This window comes from Aethalodelphis obliquidens, unplaced genomic scaffold (assembly GCF_003676395.1).
Source record: "Aethalodelphis obliquidens isolate GAN/ISIS:26980383/991018 unplaced genomic scaffold, ASM367639v1 scaffold61, whole genome shotgun sequence".
NCBI lineage: Eukaryota > Metazoa > Chordata > Mammalia > Artiodactyla > Delphinidae > Aethalodelphis > Aethalodelphis obliquidens.
This window is the reverse complement of record NW_020838005.1, coordinates 8,987,614-9,004,467: the sequence shown is the minus strand read 5'-3', so window position 1 is coordinate 9,004,467 and position 16,854 is coordinate 8,987,614. Positions and strand designations below refer to the sequence as shown.

The window sequence follows — 16,854 nt, the reverse complement described above, 5'->3', positions numbered from 1 at the left end:
CATGAAAAATTGAGAACTTAAGAGCCTCCCCAAAGATGAGAGACTCAAGAAGCTGCAGTGTACAAGTTTTACATAAAAATTTTAATTCTTTGCTGTTGGGTTTTAAAAATTACGAGTTTAGTGGAAACCTTTTTACTTATCTATATCTGAACAAGAAAAAGTAAATCTCTATAAGTATATGGTTTACTTTTAATATTAGAGCACCAGGAAAAGAATCCAAGTTTGACTACCATTGGAGTAGAATGTGTAGCAGCAGCTCAAGAAATAAGTTATTTGGTAACTACCTTTTACTGGATAATTTAGCAAAAGGCTAAAAATTAATGTCTGAAATAAATTTCTTTAAGAAAGTAAGCTCTATTATTTCTACATAAAGTTTTTTATTTAATTGATGTTAGCCTTTAATACAATTTGGTAGTATTTAGTGTATTCACAATGTTGTGCAACCACCAGAGCTGTATTTTAAAAACTTTTCCTTACCCCATAGAAACACTGATAAGTAACTACTCCCAATTCCACCTCTTCCCATCCCCTGATAACCTCTAATCTTTCTGTTTCTATGGACTTGCCTATTATGGATATATCATGTAAAGGGAATCATACAGTACATGTCCTTTTGTTTCTGGATTTTTTTTGCTTTAATACTTTCAAGGTTTATCTAAATTGCAGCATATATTAGTACTTTTTGCTTTTTATGGCTGAATAACAGTCCATTGTGTGAATTTGTTTTTCCAGTCATCCATTGATTGGAAAATGTGTTTTTCACAATTTGTTTTTCCAGTTTGTTTTTCCAATCACAATTGGAAAGTCACAATTTGTTTTTCCAATCATCCATTGATGGACATTTAGATATTTGGATTTCCACCTTTGGCTATTATGAATAATGCTGCTATAAACATTCGTGTACAAGTTTCTGTGTGGACATGTCTTCCTTTTTCTTGGATATATATCTAGGAGTGGAGTTGCTGAGTCACATGGTAATTCTGTAACATTTTGAGGAACCTCCAAACTTTTCCATAGTGGCTGTATCATTGTACAGTCCTAACAGCTGTTTCTCCAAATTGCTAATACTTGTATTTCCTTTTTTTTTTTTTTTTTTTTATTAAAGCCATCCTACTAGGTGCGAAGTGGTATCTCACTGTGGTTTTGATTCACATTTCTTTTCAGTTCCTTTGTTCATTTTTAAATTGGGTTGTTTTTGTCGTTGCTGAGTTGCAGGAGTTCTTTTTTTTTTTTTGCGGTACGCGGGCCTCTCACTGTTGTGGCCTCTCCCGTTGCAGAGCACAAGCTCCACACGCGCAGGCTCAGCAGCCATGGCTCACGGGCCCAGCCGCTCCGCGGCATGTGGGATCTTCCCAGACCGGGGGCACGAACCTGTGTCCCCTGCATCGGCAGGCGGACTCTCAACCACTGCGCCACCAGGGAAGCCCCTGTAGGAGTTCTTTATTCTAGGTATTGATTCTACATCCAATATATGATTTACAAATATTTTCTCCCATTCTGTAGATTGCCTTTTCACATTCTTGTTAATGTTCTTTGATGCATAAAAGTTTAAAATTTTTATTTAGTACAATTAATTTTTTTCTTTTGTTGCTTATACTTTTGGTGTCAAGCCTAAGAATCCATTGCCAAATCCAATGTTATAAAGATTAGCCCGTATGTTTTTTCTAGGAATTTTATAGTTTTAGCTCTTAAATTTAGGGCATTGACCCATTTTGAGTCAATTTTTGTATATGGAGTGAGGTAGAGTTCCAGCTTCATTCTTTTGAATGAGGTTATCCAGTTCCAGCAGTATTTGTTGAAGAGACTGTTTTTTCCCCACTGAATGGTCTTGGCACCTTTGTCAAAAATCAATTTGCCATAGATGTTTTGTTTTATTTCTATATTCTCAATTCTGTTCCTTTGGCCTATATTTCTATTAAGCCAGTACCATACACATTTGACTACTATAGCCTTGTAGTAGGTTTTAAAATCAGAAGGTTTGAGTCCTCCCAGTTTGTTTTTCTTTTTCAGTATTGTTTAGGATATTTGGGGCCCCTTGCAGTTCCATATGAATTTGAGGATTGGCTTTTCTATTTCTGGGGAAAAAAAAAAAAAGACCATTAGAATTTTGATGAGGCTTGTACTGAATCTGTAGATCGCTTGACAGTTGCCATCTTAAAAATGTTAAGTATTTCAATCAGTGAACATGGATTATCTTTCCATTACTTTTAGGTCTTCTTTAATTTCTTTCTGTAATGTTTTGTAGTTTCCAATGTACAGGTCTTTCACCTCTTTGGTTAAATTTATTCATGATATTTTATCCTTTTTGATGTTATTATAAATGGAATTGTTTTATTAATATCTTTTTTTGGATTGTTCCTTACTGGTGTATAAAACACTGATTATTGTGTGTTGACCCTGCTGAATTCATTTATTAGCTCTAGTAGTATTTTTGTGGATTTTATGATATTTTCTATATATGGAATCATGTTATCTTTAAATAGAGATAATTTTACTTCTTCCTTTTTAATTTGGATGCCTTTTATTTATTTTTCTTGCCAAATTGCTCTGACTAGGACTTACAGTACAATGTTGAGTAGTAGGGATGAAAACAGGCATCCTTGTCTTTTTCTTTATCTTATGAAGGCAGCTTTCAGTCTTTCACCATTGAGTATAATGTTAATTGTGGATATATCGTAAATGCTCTTTATTTTATTAAGGAAGTTTCCTTCTATTCTTAGTTTGCTGAGTTTTTTAATCATGAAAGGGTGTTGAATTTTGTCAAATACTTTTTCTATAACTATTGAAGTAATCATGTTTTCCTCCCCTTTGTTCTGTTAATTTAGTGTATTACATTGAATTGTTTTCTTTGGTTGAACCACCCTTGCATTCCTGGGATAAATATCACTTGGTTATGGTGTATAATCCTTTTAGTGTGCTGTTGGGTTTGGTTTGTTTGTATTTTGCTGAAGATTTTTACATCTATATTCATAAGGGATATTGTTCTATATTTTCTTCTGCTGTCTTTATCTGACTTTGTTATCAGGATAATGCTGGCCTCATTGAATGTGTTAGAAAGTGTTCTCTCTTTTTCTATTTTTTGGAAAAATTTGAATAGGAGTGATGTTAATTTATCTTTTATCTTTTTGAATTCGCTAGCAAAACCATCTGGTCCGGGACATTTCTTTGATGGAAAATTTTTGATTATTCATTCAATCTCTTTACTTATTATAGGGCAGTTGAGGTTTTCTATTTATTCTTGAGTCAGCTTTGGTAATTTTGTGTTTCTAGGAATTTGTCCATTTCCTCTATTTTATTCAATTTGTCATACAATTGTTCATAGTGTTCTCTTATAATACTTTTAATTTCTGTAAGGTTGGTTGTAATGTCCCTGCTTTTATTTGTAATTTTAGTTATATGTACTTTCTCTCTCTCTTTTTTTTTTTTTTAGTAGTCTAGCTGAGGGTTTGTCAATTTTGCTGATATTTTATTTGGTTTCATTGATTTTTTTTTTGGGGGGGCTGCATTGGGTCTTCATTGCGCATGGGCTTTCTCTAGTTGTGGTGAGTGGGGCTACTTTTCATTGCGCTGGGCAGGCTTCTCATTGCAGTGGCTTCTCTTGTTGTGGAGCACGGGCTCTAGGTGCGTGGGCTTCAGTATTTGTGGCACATGGGCTCAGTAGTTGTGGCTCGTGGGCTCTAGAGCGCAGGCTCAGTAGTTGTGGCATGCAGACTTAGTTGCTCTGCAGCATATGGGATCTTCCCGGACCGGGGATTGAACCCGTGTCCCCTGCATTGGCAGGCGGATTCTTAACCACTGCACCACCAGGGAAGTCCCTCTAGTTTCTTAAGGTGCAAAGTTCAGTTGATTTGAGATCTTTCTTCTGTATTAATGTATATGTTTGCAGCTATAAATTTCTCTCTGAGTACTTCTTTTGCTGCATCCCATAAGTTTGGTATGTTTTATTTTTGTTTTCATTCATCTCAAAGTATTTTCTGACTTTCCTATTTCTTTCTTCTTTGACTCATTGGTTGTTAAGGATGCATTGTTTAATTTCCACATATTTGTGGATTTTCCTGTTTTTCTTCTGTTATTGATTTCTAGCTTCATTCCATTATGGTTAGAGAAGATAGTTTGTATGATTTCAATTTTTTTAATTTATGGAAAATTGTTTTATGGGCTAACAGACTATCCTGAAGAATGTTCCATGTGCACTTGAGAAGAATGTGTCTTCTGCTATTGTTGGGTGAAGTGTTCTGTATATGTCTGTTAGGTCTAAATGGTTTAGAGTATTGTTCAAGTCCTCTGTTTCCTTTTTAATCTTCTGTCTAGATGTCTATCCATTATTTAAAGAAAAGTATTGAGACCTCTAACTATTATTGTAGAACTATTTCTCCTTTCAGTTCTGTCAGTGTTTCCTTCATATATTTTCTGGCTCTGTTGTTTGGTGCATATATATCTATAATTTTTATATCTTGTTGTGGATTGACCCTTTTAACTATAAAATGTCTTTCCTTGTCTCTTGTACAATTTTTTTAATCTAAAATCTGTATTGTCTGATATTTGTATAGCCATGCCAGCCAGCTCTCTTTTAGCTGCTGTTTTTATGGATTTACATAGTTTTGATAGCAAAATTCAGATTATGATCTAGGCAAGTGATGGTGGTTCAAAAATAAATTTTTGTCATGTTATTGCTTATTTATTTAACTGGAGTTAGTTTAAAAGTGTCAAGAAATGTCTTATATGCATATATATATTTTTTAAGTGTGTGTACTGTTTACTATAGAATTTATTCTTTGGGGATTAGGATATTTCTTATATTTCTTTGTAGCTAAAAGCTGATACTATAAACTTTAGTTTACTATATGCATCATGTCCCAGTTGCATTTATAGTCTACATAGTCAACTATAGTTCTCAATCATATTAATTGCTACTAGATTATCATATATGTGTTTGTGTGTGTGTGTATTGTATGTGTGTGTATTCCCTTTAATGTATATTTAAAGTAGACATCAAGTCAGTTTTATACCCATAGTACCCAACAGACTTACGTTTTGACTTCTAAAACTCTGGAAATGGAGATCACATATACTTCTTTCGTTGAAAATTTACTGTAGGTTTTTATTTGTAAAATTCTGAGAGTGTATTGGCTACATGTATGGCATGCATTGCTCTCCAGGTATACCACTATACCAAGTTGAGCACATTTTGGTGATACCATTCTATAGAAGTAAATTGAGGAAGCTAATTCAATGTTAATTTACTATACTTTTCTAATATCAGTTTCTCTTTAATTCTTTGACAGAAAAATTTAGGTTTAGGTGGTTAATGCAGTATGATTTAGAAATATATGAATCTGATGATTTTTTCCTTTTGGGAAAATTATTTTAAAGCCCATAGTATTTTACTGGTAAGATTATTTACATTTTAAAAGTACCTGTCATAATACTTTGCTAAGACAATTTATTATTGAAAGAACTCATGTATATTTCTGGGCAATTATAAGGAAGTTAAGGTTGCAGAATGAGCTGTGAATGTTCTTACCTGTCCTCTCCCTCTAAGAGTTGTTGCTCATTGTTTTGTTTCTCCATGTTGCTTCTAATTCTCTAATAATCCTTTAGGATTAGTACCTAATCCCAGCAAACAAAAATATTCAAGGAGTCCCTATGGATTATGATGAGGAAAAGAAAAATTTTATCAAGAAGAGATGAGCTATTAGTAAGTATTACCGTCAACTTTGTGCTCAGCACCATGGAATTCATAGTAAGAACAAGAATATAGAAAGTCAAAGATAAAAATACAGAAATTGTTATTCATTTAAGCATTTAACATATATGAGCTATCTGAAATGTACTTGTTGCATACAAGTAAAAGTTTGCTTTCCTAAAAAGGAAATAGATTATCTGATGCTATTAAATAAAGCAGTGGTTAAGACTCTAGATGCTAGAGGAAAACTGTCATATTCAAAACCTGGCTTTACTGCTCTGATAATGTAACTTAATATGAGCTACTTAATCTCTAAGCCTTGGCATTTTTGTCCATAGAACAGGGATTGTGATAGTACCTACCTCGTTCAGTTGAAACACAGTGTTTACCACAATAGTACATTTTTAATAAAAGCTTAGTTGTCTTGTAGCTAAAAGCTATTGAAAAAAATAAGGATCTATTCATTAAATGACTGAATGAGATGTTTGCTTTTAAAAACATATTGATCAAGTCAGAAAAGGTTGCATAGGTAAATTGTGTGAACATTCATGTTTTTATATTTATTTGGTAAAACATATTGACCAAGTCAGAAAAAGTTGTATAAGGTACATTGTGTGAACATTCACATTTTACATTTATTCGGTAATTTACATAAAAAACAGTGTGTGCTTCTATAATGCATTCATTTCTAAAAGAATGTAATGCAATTTGATATTACAAGTTATTTCCAGAAAGGAGAGAATATGAAGAATAGTCATAATCTATAAAATTCCATTTATTAAATATTTAGCTTTTTTCCAAATACTATTTTTCTCATCATGTTTTGAGTGCAGTAATAAGGGAATATTTAGTAAAAAGCCATTGTTGAATTGCCTTGTTTTTTTCCTCCCTCAAAGAGAGACTATACCAAGTAGAAAATGTACTGGTGATTTTCTTTATTTACCTATTCTATGCACTGTTTCAGAAAGGATATAAGACTTCTGTTATTGTGTTAGTTTGACTTTAATACCTGTCAATTCAGTGAAGGAAAAAAAAGCTCAATCAAATCATATACTATGTTGATAAAACAATATATTTGAGTTTTTTTAAAACAATTCCACTTCTTCATGCCTTTTTGTAGAAGTCATACTATTTGAAAACATGTTCTGACTTATGTTTTTGCAGCTTTTAAGAGGAACTGAATTCTGATTACCTCAAAATTGTTTTGTTTAGCCCAGTAACACCTATTGAACACTGAAACTGTTCTGGGTGTGGTCTCGAGAAACAGATCAGGGACCTCCAAGGATGTATTTCAGTGAAACAATGTCACTGTAACTCAAAATGGTTATCTCCTAGATTTACTACAAGTGTGGTGCTTCTCAAACGTTTCCCCACAGCAGTACTTTGTATAGCACCCTACACTTCTCCTTTGTAGCAGCAGGCTTCACATTTATAAATATTTGTAATGATTACAGTTTTGTTAGAATACAAGTTCCAAGAGGAGAAGTCCATCTTATTCATTACTACATCCCCAAATCTTAATAACAGCTGGCACTTAGCGAGTATCTAATAAATTTTTATAGCATGAAGGACTTTCTGAAATTAATTCTGTTGGCTACTCGTCAGTGCACACCTCCAAAGGTGTGGAGCATAGTCCAAAACTGCCTCTAACACCCAGAAAATATCTTTGAAGGCATCTGTTTTATTTACCTTTAAAATTCATGTGACTTTAAATTCTGATCCATTACACGTTTCTTTTAATGTGTTTTGTTATTCCCAAGAAAAATGGACATGTCAGGGGTATGTAGCATAGTTTTAAGGATACAACTATGTGAGTATTTTGGAACTGGAACTGTCTTCAAAGTCTGTCTTGAGTTTTAGCAAATACCTTAAACTTGAGTTAGCATCTGAAAAGTGGGTTTAAGAATACTTATCTTGATGGTTTTGTGGTTTTTTAAGACAGCAAAATGCAAATGTGCTTAAAGTACTTGGCATACATAGTATATACTCAAATATTGGCTCCCTTTTCCCCCTCTTACTAGAAAACTTCTAGTTTCCCTTCCGAGAACCTCAATTTATCTCTGGTTCTTTTCATTAAGTATACATGATCTGTCAAGAACTGAAAGTATTCTCCATCTTTGAGCCAGGGTTATGGCTCTTCCTCTGAGGGACAGAATTCTTTTACTGAGCACAGTGAACACCTTGTAGATGAAAATTTTCTAGTCAAAAATTTTAAACAATTTCCACAGAGAAAAATTAAATGGAATTTTTATTACTGCTAATTTAACACAAGTTTACTTAGGCAAGTAAGAATTTATAGAATCTGTGCTTTATTGCACTGCATAGGAACCAGAAATACAGCTACACTGTTAGAGTGTGGTTTGTGGGGAATTAAGAATGGTGTTGTCTGGAATACAGGATGATTCTCAGTGATTGTTGCAAGGAATCACGAAAGAGATCTTTGGTCCAAAGAAGACATCTCTGAAAGAGAGCAGAACATGAATTAAATCCAGCTGAAAGTTAAGATACATGTTAGACTTTTCTGAGCAAGAAATGGACGGTGATTTCCAGGATTTCAGATATGGCTATTCTTTTTAGGTGAATAAAGTACAAAGAGAGTGAGTGGGAGGACTTTTGCCACAAGAGCAGCAAAGACCAAGAAGGTAATCAATTCTTCTACTTTCCCCCATCTGCCATGGACATTATGCTGTCGTTTGTCTATAAAGAAAAGGAAAGATTGGGTGATTTCAAAACCTTACAAGCATACCAAAATATTCATTTCTCTGATATGGGTGGGGATAGGCCATGAAGTTTAAATCTACAGCTAAGAAACAGAAGATTAAAAATTGGTTGGGAAGTCAATAAGTAAATTTCTAGGTTTTATAGGGAAAGGTGAAATTTTGAGCTCCTCAACTCTATCCACTCTTGTTGGAAAGATCACATAAGGTGATGTATAATAAAAATGCACGGTATAATATAAAATTGTGTATACGTGCAAGGTAGTATTATGATTATGGCTCATTAGAAATATACTTAGCATGCAATGTACAGCATGATGACTGTAGCTAACACTGTTGTATGATATATTTGAAAGTTGCTAAGAGAATAGATCCTACAGGTTATCACAAGGAAAAAAGATTTGTAACTATATGAGGTGATTCGTGTTAACTAAACTTATTATGGTAATCATTTCACAATACAGTTGACCCTTGAACAATGCAGCGGTAAGGGGTTCTGAGCCTCTGTGCAGTGGAAAATCCGTGCATAACTTTACAGTCAGTCCTCCATATCTGTGGTTCGACATCCGAGGATTCAACCAACCATAGATGGGATAGTACTGTGGTATGTATTATGTTTAGTGAAAGAAATTTACGGATAAGTGGACCCATGCAATTCAAACGTGTGTTGTTCAAGGGTCAGCTGTATATGTATATCAGCTCATTGTGCTGTACACCTTAAACTTATACAGTGCTGTATTATATTCAATGCAGCTGGCAAAGTAGAATGGCAAAATAAAATTTGTGTTTATAGGCAAAAAAAAAAAAAGAAATATACTTAGATATTTGTTGCTACTGGGAAAACTGTAACCCAAACTCAGATAGAAATTATTTTCATATATCCATACTTCTAGCTCATCCATTAACAATGGATAATCACAAAATTATATCATAAAGTAAGTACATTTCAATAAATTAGTTTCAAGTCTTACAAAAAAGGAAACATGATATTTTAATATTAGATGGCGTTTCATTTATGTAGGAAAAGTTAAATCATTTTATGGAATCAGTTAACTTGAGCTCTTGATATCATTGTTTAATCAAGTGATTCTCAAATTTTATTTTGCATCAGAATCACTTGGAGGGTTTAAGCCATAATTGCTGTGCTTTCTCTCCATTGTTTCTGATTCAGTTGCTTTGGTCTGGGGCCCAGGGATGAACTACGTTTTTAACAAGAACTCAGGTAATGTTGAAGCTGCTGTTCTGGGAACCATACTTAAGAACCAACTGGCTTGGTAGAAAAAATACCCAGGCCAAATCAGAAGACCTGTGTTCTAGTCTCAGTGCTGATATTAGCTAGCTAAGTGGGATAGTGGTCATTTTACCTCTGTACACCTTTCTTTGATAAGATGGTTATATCTGCCCTTTCTAGCTCACAGATTTCTTAGAAAAATGAAAAATATGATGATATGTTGAAAGTAATTTGAAAAAGCTGATTTCAATATGAAGTAGCCAAGATCATAGTATTTGAGCTTCCTCAATAACCAGGAGAAGATTATTTTAAAATCAAGAGCTATAAATATTTATTTATCTACCTTTGTATTATACTTAAAATACATCTACTTTCCAAGTCAGTGGACAGTCTCTATTCAGTTAATTTCTGGTTAACTCATACATAGAGCTAGAAAGTTTTTCTTTCACCATTACCAAACTTTTCCATCCAGTTACTTGATCTGTTTGGGATCTTTTATCTAAAGCCTTCTATTAGTTTTCAAATTAGTTTAAGATGTCAGCCTTGAAGGTGACTTCAGCTACCAGATTTTTTTGTGTGTGTGATTAAAAATCAGATAGGAAAATTAGAATTTAATAGATTGGAGTGTTATTAATTTCCTGTATCTCATTTAGTTTTACTAAAATCTGCCAGACTCGGTCTCTTAAATGAAAACATTCATTTCGGTACATATGGTGATGATCCTAAAAAATAGCTGAGATTTGAACAGGGTTTTACTGAAAAGGGTGATTAATTTTAGCACACCCATTATGAAGGTGTCTTAAAGAGTTGTTGTACATACACTTCACAGCAATATGTTTTGTGATTGCATTTCCTTACTTTGGGCAGCAGAGCAATTCACTGAAGTTGCAGTAACAGATCATCTCACATCCCTTCCCATCCCAGAAGTGATCCTGGATGTTTACATCAATCTTTGTCAGGTCAGCTACTCCTTCTGGAAGATTGTGACAGTTGCGATCTTTCAGTATCTTTCTGTAGCAAGAGAGGCGATTTGCAGGCATGGCTTGGACTCCTAGCAGCAAAGTTAGTCCAACGGTGACAGCAAGTACTATAAATTTCATTTTGGCTTTTGGCCCTGAGATAGAAGAAAAAACAAAATGTATCAGTGTTTATATGTTTGTTTGTTTGGTTTAAAGATGGAATTCATCTGAACATAAAGTCCTGCCGCATTCTCATAAACTCTTGAATAGAAAGAGTGGGCGTTGATTTTTTCTACTCTCTTTGAATGTCTCTCAAGTTTAGTTTTATGACCACCTACAATAAAAATTACTTAGAATATTTGTTAAAAATGACATGCCTGAGCTCCACAAAGAAATATTGAGTGAGAGTTATGTGAGGGAGGGGGAAGGGAGATAGTGGGAAGAGCCAGAATCTGTGTTTTTAAGGACCCAAAGTCATTTTTTTCAGTATATTCAGTAGAGAAAAACTGCTTTTTAAGGTGATAAAACTCAAGTAAATTTCTGGAACAAATAACATCATTGTGTACAGTGATTCTTGACCTTGCATATCCAACAACATTGTCCAAGAATCTGGGTCCAACCCTGACAGAAACAAAAAGCCCAGTTATCCTGACATTGACAGATTATATTCTATAGAGATATTTATAGTTAAGTTTTTAAAACTTTCAGAATTATTTTGGGGACCCATTTTTGTTGCATATTTTTAGTAATTGTGAACTCTTCTCCCACATGGGTTACATTTTAGCCTCAGTTGAAAACAGAGGCTTGAATTCCCCATAAGAGGCATTTACCCTGTTCTTGAACACCTACTGTGATGGGAAACTCATTGTTGACTAAATCCATGTATTCCACTGATACAGTTCTAACGTTTCCCTTACTGGAAAATATTTTTCTGTGGCTTCCACCCACCAGTTCTAGTTTGAACTCCTGGGGTCATACCGCAAGTCTAATTCCTCTTTCAGGAGATAACACTTTAAGTATCGTATCTGCATACAACTATAGAATATGCATTATCTATTGAATCAGGTTTTTCTGGCTTCCATGTTAAACATGAAGAAAATGGAGGCTCTTGTAGTAAAGGAAGACTAGCAAAATAGTTGGAGGAACCAGAATCAGACTCCACAGCCATTCAGATTTCATCTTGTTGGCAGGTGCTGAAGTGTCTTTCCTACCTCTGGAGTATTAAAAAGGGAGGAAGAGGGCTTCCCTGGTGGCGCAGTGGTTGAGAGTCTGCCTGCCAATGCAGGGGACACGGGTTCGTGCCCTGGCCCGGGAAGGTCCCACATGCCGTGGAGCACAGGCCTGTGAGCCATGGCCGCTGGGCCTGTGCGTCTGGAGCCTGTGCTCCGCAGTGGGAGAGGCCACAGCGGTGAGGGGCCTGCGTACCGCAAAAAAAAAAAAAAAGGAAAGAAGACAGATATGTATATTGTATGATGAAAGAAAACAATATTGTTGAAAGGAAATTTTACTATGAAGTTTTCAGTAATTAGATGCACCTCAAAGGTCAGTTATTTTAGGTAAGATAATGGGTTCAAAAAAAAAAAACTTAGTTATTTTAGAGCAGTTTGGCTTACAATAAAATGGAAAGGTAGCTGCAGATTCCCATGTACCCCCCTGCCCCACACATGCACAGTCTCCCATGTTATCAACATCCGTCACCACATGGTACATTTTACCAAGGATGACCCTACATTGACACATCCGAATCACCCCAAGTCCATAGTTGGCCTTCGGTTTCATGCCTTGTGTTGTACATTCTATGGGTTGGACAAATGTGTAATGGCTTATACCCATCATTTAAATATCACACATGGTATTTTCACTGCCCTAAAAGTCCTCTGCACTCTGCCTATTCATCTCTCCCCACCAACCCCCAGCCCCACAGCAACCACTGGTCCTTATTGTCTTCATAGTTTCACCTTTTCCATAATGTCCTATAGATGAATCACACAGTATGTCAGCTTTTCATACTGGCTTCTTTCATTTAGTAATATGCTTTTAAAGTTCTTCCATGTCTTTTCATGGCTTGACAGAGCTATCTTTATTTTTTAGCACTAGGTAATATTCCATTGTCTGGATGTACCACAGTTTATTTATCCATTCACCTACTGAAGGACATCTTGGTGGCTTCCAAGTTTTGCCAATTATGAATAAAGCTGCTGTAAACATCCTCATGCAGGTTTTTATGTGGACATATTTTTAACCTCTGTGGATAAATACAAAGGAGCATGATAGCTGGATTATATGCTAAGATTATGTTTAGTTTTGTAAGAAACCATCAAACTCTTCCAAAGTGGCTGGATTATTTTGCATTCCCACCAGCAAGGAATGAGAGTTCCTGTTATGCCATATTCTCACCAGCTTTTGGTGTTGTCAGTGTTGTGGATTTTGGCCATTCTACTAGGTGTGTAGTGGTCTCTCATTGTTTTAATTTGCATTTCCTGATGACATATGATGTGGAGCATCTTTTCATATGCTTATTTGCCATCTGTATATCTTCTTTGGTAAGGTGTCTGTTAAAATCTTTGGCCCATTTTTAAAGTCAGGTTGTTTGTTTTCTTATTGTTGAATTTTAAGTGTTCTTTGTACAGTTTGGATAACAGTCCTTCAGCAGATGTGCCTTTTGCACATATTTTCTCCAAGTCTGTGGCTTATCTTCTAATTCTCTTAATATTTTCTTTCAAAGAGCAGGTGTTTTTAATTTTAATGAAGTCCAGCTTATTAATTATTTTTTCATATATCATGTCTTTGGTATTGTGTCTGAAAAGGCATCACCAAACCCAAGATCATCTAGATTTTGTCCTATGTTATCTTCTAGGAGTTTTAGAGTTTTGTACTTTACTTTTAGGTCTATGATCCATTTTGAGTTAATTTCTTGTGAAGGGTGTAAAGCCTGTGTTTATATTCATATTGGGGCATGTGGATGTCTGGTTGTTCCAGCACCATTCTTTGAAGAGACTGTCTTTCACATTGTATTGCTTTTGCTCTTTTGTCAAAGATCAGTTAACTATATTTATAGAATTCTATTTCTGAGCTCTCTATGCTGTTCCATTGACCTATTTGTCTATTCTTTCACCAGTACCACACTGTGTTGATTACTGTAGCTTTATTGTTAGTCTTAAAGTCAGGTAGTGTCAGTCCTCCAACTTTGTTCTTTTCTTTCAATATTGTGTCGGCTATTCTGGGTCTTTTGCTTTTCCATATAAACTTTAGAATCAGTTTATCAATGTCCACAAAATAACTTTCTGGGATTTTTATTGGGATTGTATTGAATCTGTATATTAAGTTGAGAAGAACCGGCATCTTGACAATATTGAGTCTTCCTATCTCCATGAACATGGAATATGGAATATCTTTCCACTTATTTAGTTCTTTGGTTATGTTCAACAGTTTTGTAGTTTTTCCTCATATAGATCTCGTTGTATATATTTTGTTAGATTTATACCTAAGTAGTTCATTTTGGGAAGGTGCTAATGTAAATGATACTGTGTTTTTAATTTCAAACTCCACTTACTCATTTTTAGTAGATAGGAAAGCAGTTGACTTTTATATATTAACCTTCTACCCTGCAACTTTGCTATGATTTAGTTCCAGTAGTTTTTTGTTGAGTCTTTTGTATTTTCTACATAGACAACCTGTCATCTGCAAACAAAGACAGTATTATGTCTTCCTTCCCACTCTGTATACTTTTTCTTTCCTTTTCTTCCCTTACTGCATTAGCAAGGACTTCCAGTATGATGTTGAAAAGGAGTTGTGAGAGTCAACATCCTTACCTTGTACCTGATGTTAGCGGGAAAGCTTCAAGTTTCCCACCATTAAGTATGATGTTACCTGAAGGTTTCTTTAGACAGTCTTTATCAAGTTGAGAACATTCCCCTCTATTTTTAGTTTACTGAGAGTTTTTATCATGCTTGAGTTTAAATTTTATCAAATGCTTCTCCTGCATCTATTGATATGATCATGTGATTTTTCTTTTTTAGTTTGTCAATGTGATGGATTACATTAATTGACTTTCAAATGTTGAACCAGCCTTGCATACCTGGGATAAATCCCACTTGATTTTGGTGTATCATTCTTTTTATACTTGTTTGGATTATTAGTCTGCTAATAATTAGTCTGCTAATAATTTGTTGAGGATTTTTGCCTCTATGTTCATGAGAGATATTGGTCTGTAGTTTTCTTTTCTTGTGATGTCTTTGGCTGGTTTGGGTATTAGGGTAATGCTGGCCTCATAGAATGAGTTAGGAAGTATTCCCTATGCTTCTATGCTTTGAAAGAGATTGTAGAGATTTGATATACTTTGTTCCCTAACTGTTTGATAGAATTCACCAGGGAACCCATCTGGGCCTGGTGATTTCTGTTTCGGGAGGTTATTAATTACTAATTCAATTTCTTTAGTAGATACAGATCTACTCACATCATGTATTTCTTCCTGTGTGAATTTTGGTAGATTGTGTCTTTCAAGGAATTGGTTCATTTCATCTAGGTTATCAAATTTGTGGGCTTTTCCTTTATTATCCTTTAACTTTCCATGTGATCTGTAGTGGTGTCCCCTCTTTCATTTCAGATATTAGTAATTTTGTGTCCTCTCCTTTTTTTTCCTTAGTTAGCCTGGCTAGAGGCTTATTAGTTTTATAGATCTTTTCAAAGAACCATCTTATGGCTTCATTGATTTTTCTGTGTTGATTTCCTGTTTTCAATTTTATTGATTTCTGCTCTAATTCTTACTATTTCTTTTCTTCTGCTTACTTTGGAGCAAATTTAATTTGCTCTTTTTCTAGTTTCCTAAGGTGGAAACTTAGATGATTGATTTTAGATCTCTCTTCTTTTCTAATATATGCATTCATTGCCTTCATAAATTTCCCTCTATGCACTGCTTTTGCTGCATCCTCCAAATTTGGTAAGTTGTGTTTTCATTTTCATTAAATTCAAAATATTTTAAAATTTCTCAAGATTTCTTCTTTGACCTATGTGTTATTTAGAAATGTGTTTAATCTCCACATGTTCTTCTGTTTTCCAGTTATCTTTCTGTTATTGATTTCTAGTTTAATTCCACTGTGGTCTCAGAGCAGACCTTGTGTGACTTCTTTTAAATTAGGTAAGATGTGTTTTATGGCTCAGAATGTTGTCTATCTAGGTGAATGTTGCAGGTGAGCTTGAGAAAGACGTGTATTCTACTGTTGTTGGGTGAAGTGATCTACAGATATCTATTATATCAAGTTGATTGGTGGTGTTGTTGAGTCCAGCTATGTCCTTTCTGATTTTCTGCCTGCTGGATCTCTCCATTTCTGAGGGAGGGGTGTTGAAACCTCCAACTATGATAGTGGATTCATCTACTTTTCCTTGCTGTTGTATTGGTTATTAGCTCATGTAACCTGATACACTGTTGTTAGGCAAGTATCTGTTAAGAATTGTTAGGTATTCTTGGAGAATTGACCCCTTTATCATTATGTAATACCCTTCTTATCCCTGATAACTTTTCTTTGATGTTTGAGCTGTATGAAATTAATATAGTTCCTCCTGCTTTCTTTTGGTTATTGTTAGCATGATGTATTTTTCTCCATCCATTTACATTTGATCTATATGTGTATTTATATTTAAAGTGAGACAACGTATAGTTGGGTCATGCTTTTTTTTTATGGTTATATTCTTTTAATTAAATCTTTAATTTTATGTAAATGAAATAATGATTTCAGATAGGTCTACCTATCCTTCATAAAATGAAGCAAATCTAAAATCCTTTTAACATACTAATGGTAACTCATTTTCATTAATTAAAGTTACATTTGATTTACTGATAGCTAATATTCATGTCATCATCTTTGAAATCAGAAATAAAATTATGTGTGTACGTGTTCTCAAAGAATAATATACTAGGTTTTATTTTCAGAGATTTTTGAAATGAACTTGAAGATATTTTAAAGTAAGCCAAAATATTAGAAAGGTTTTGCTGTATTCCACTGAAGCAGTTGATTTTCAGGAAGACTGATTGAGATTAGCAAGCATATTCTGAAAGCAGCACTGTTTTGCACTGATGAGGAAGATTGCCGGGCTCATTCCCATAAAACTTTTAATGATTCAAATATGTTGTCAGGCTGTCGTAATTTTTTAAGTTGTATTTTACTGTGGTAAGAACACTTAACATAAGATCTACACTCAACAAATTTTTAAGTGTGTAATACACTATTGTTGACTATAGGTACAATGTAGTACGGCAGATCT

General features: G+C 34.4%; 1 protein-coding gene and 1 long non-coding RNA gene across 6 annotated transcripts in view; one reads left to right on the top strand and one right to left on the bottom strand.

Annotated features, from left to right (window-relative positions):
* The first annotated feature begins 1,405 nt into the window (after positions 1-1,405).
* Positions 1,406-10,476, top strand: LOC113610072 (uncharacterized). Of its 2 annotated transcripts, XR_003428935.1 has the most exons (4): positions 1,406-1,449; positions 5,602-5,698; positions 8,264-8,328; positions 8,868-10,476. It is a non-coding gene; the product is annotated as an uncharacterized LOC113610072 (long non-coding RNA). The 2 variants fall into 2 exon arrangements; XR_003428934.1 differs by lacking the exon at positions 1,406-1,449 and having other exon boundaries at positions 4,246-5,698.
* The window catches only part of SCRG1 (stimulator of chondrogenesis 1), a 40,965-nt gene continuing 31,764 nt past the window's right edge, over positions 7,654-16,854 (bottom strand). For 3 of the 4 annotated variants that reach the window (XM_027087858.1, XM_027087860.1, XM_027087857.1), the window contains 2 exons: positions 10,493-10,748; positions 7,978-8,146 (listed from right to left, as the gene is read on the bottom strand). In XM_027087858.1, the coding sequence (XP_026943659.1) occupies positions 8,092-8,146; positions 10,493-10,748 (311 nt within the window). In that variant the 3' untranslated portion in view covers positions 7,978-8,091. Of the gene's footprint in view, positions 8,147-10,492; positions 10,749-16,854 lie in introns of all 4 variants that reach the window. The other variant, XM_027087861.1, reaches the window with a different exon arrangement.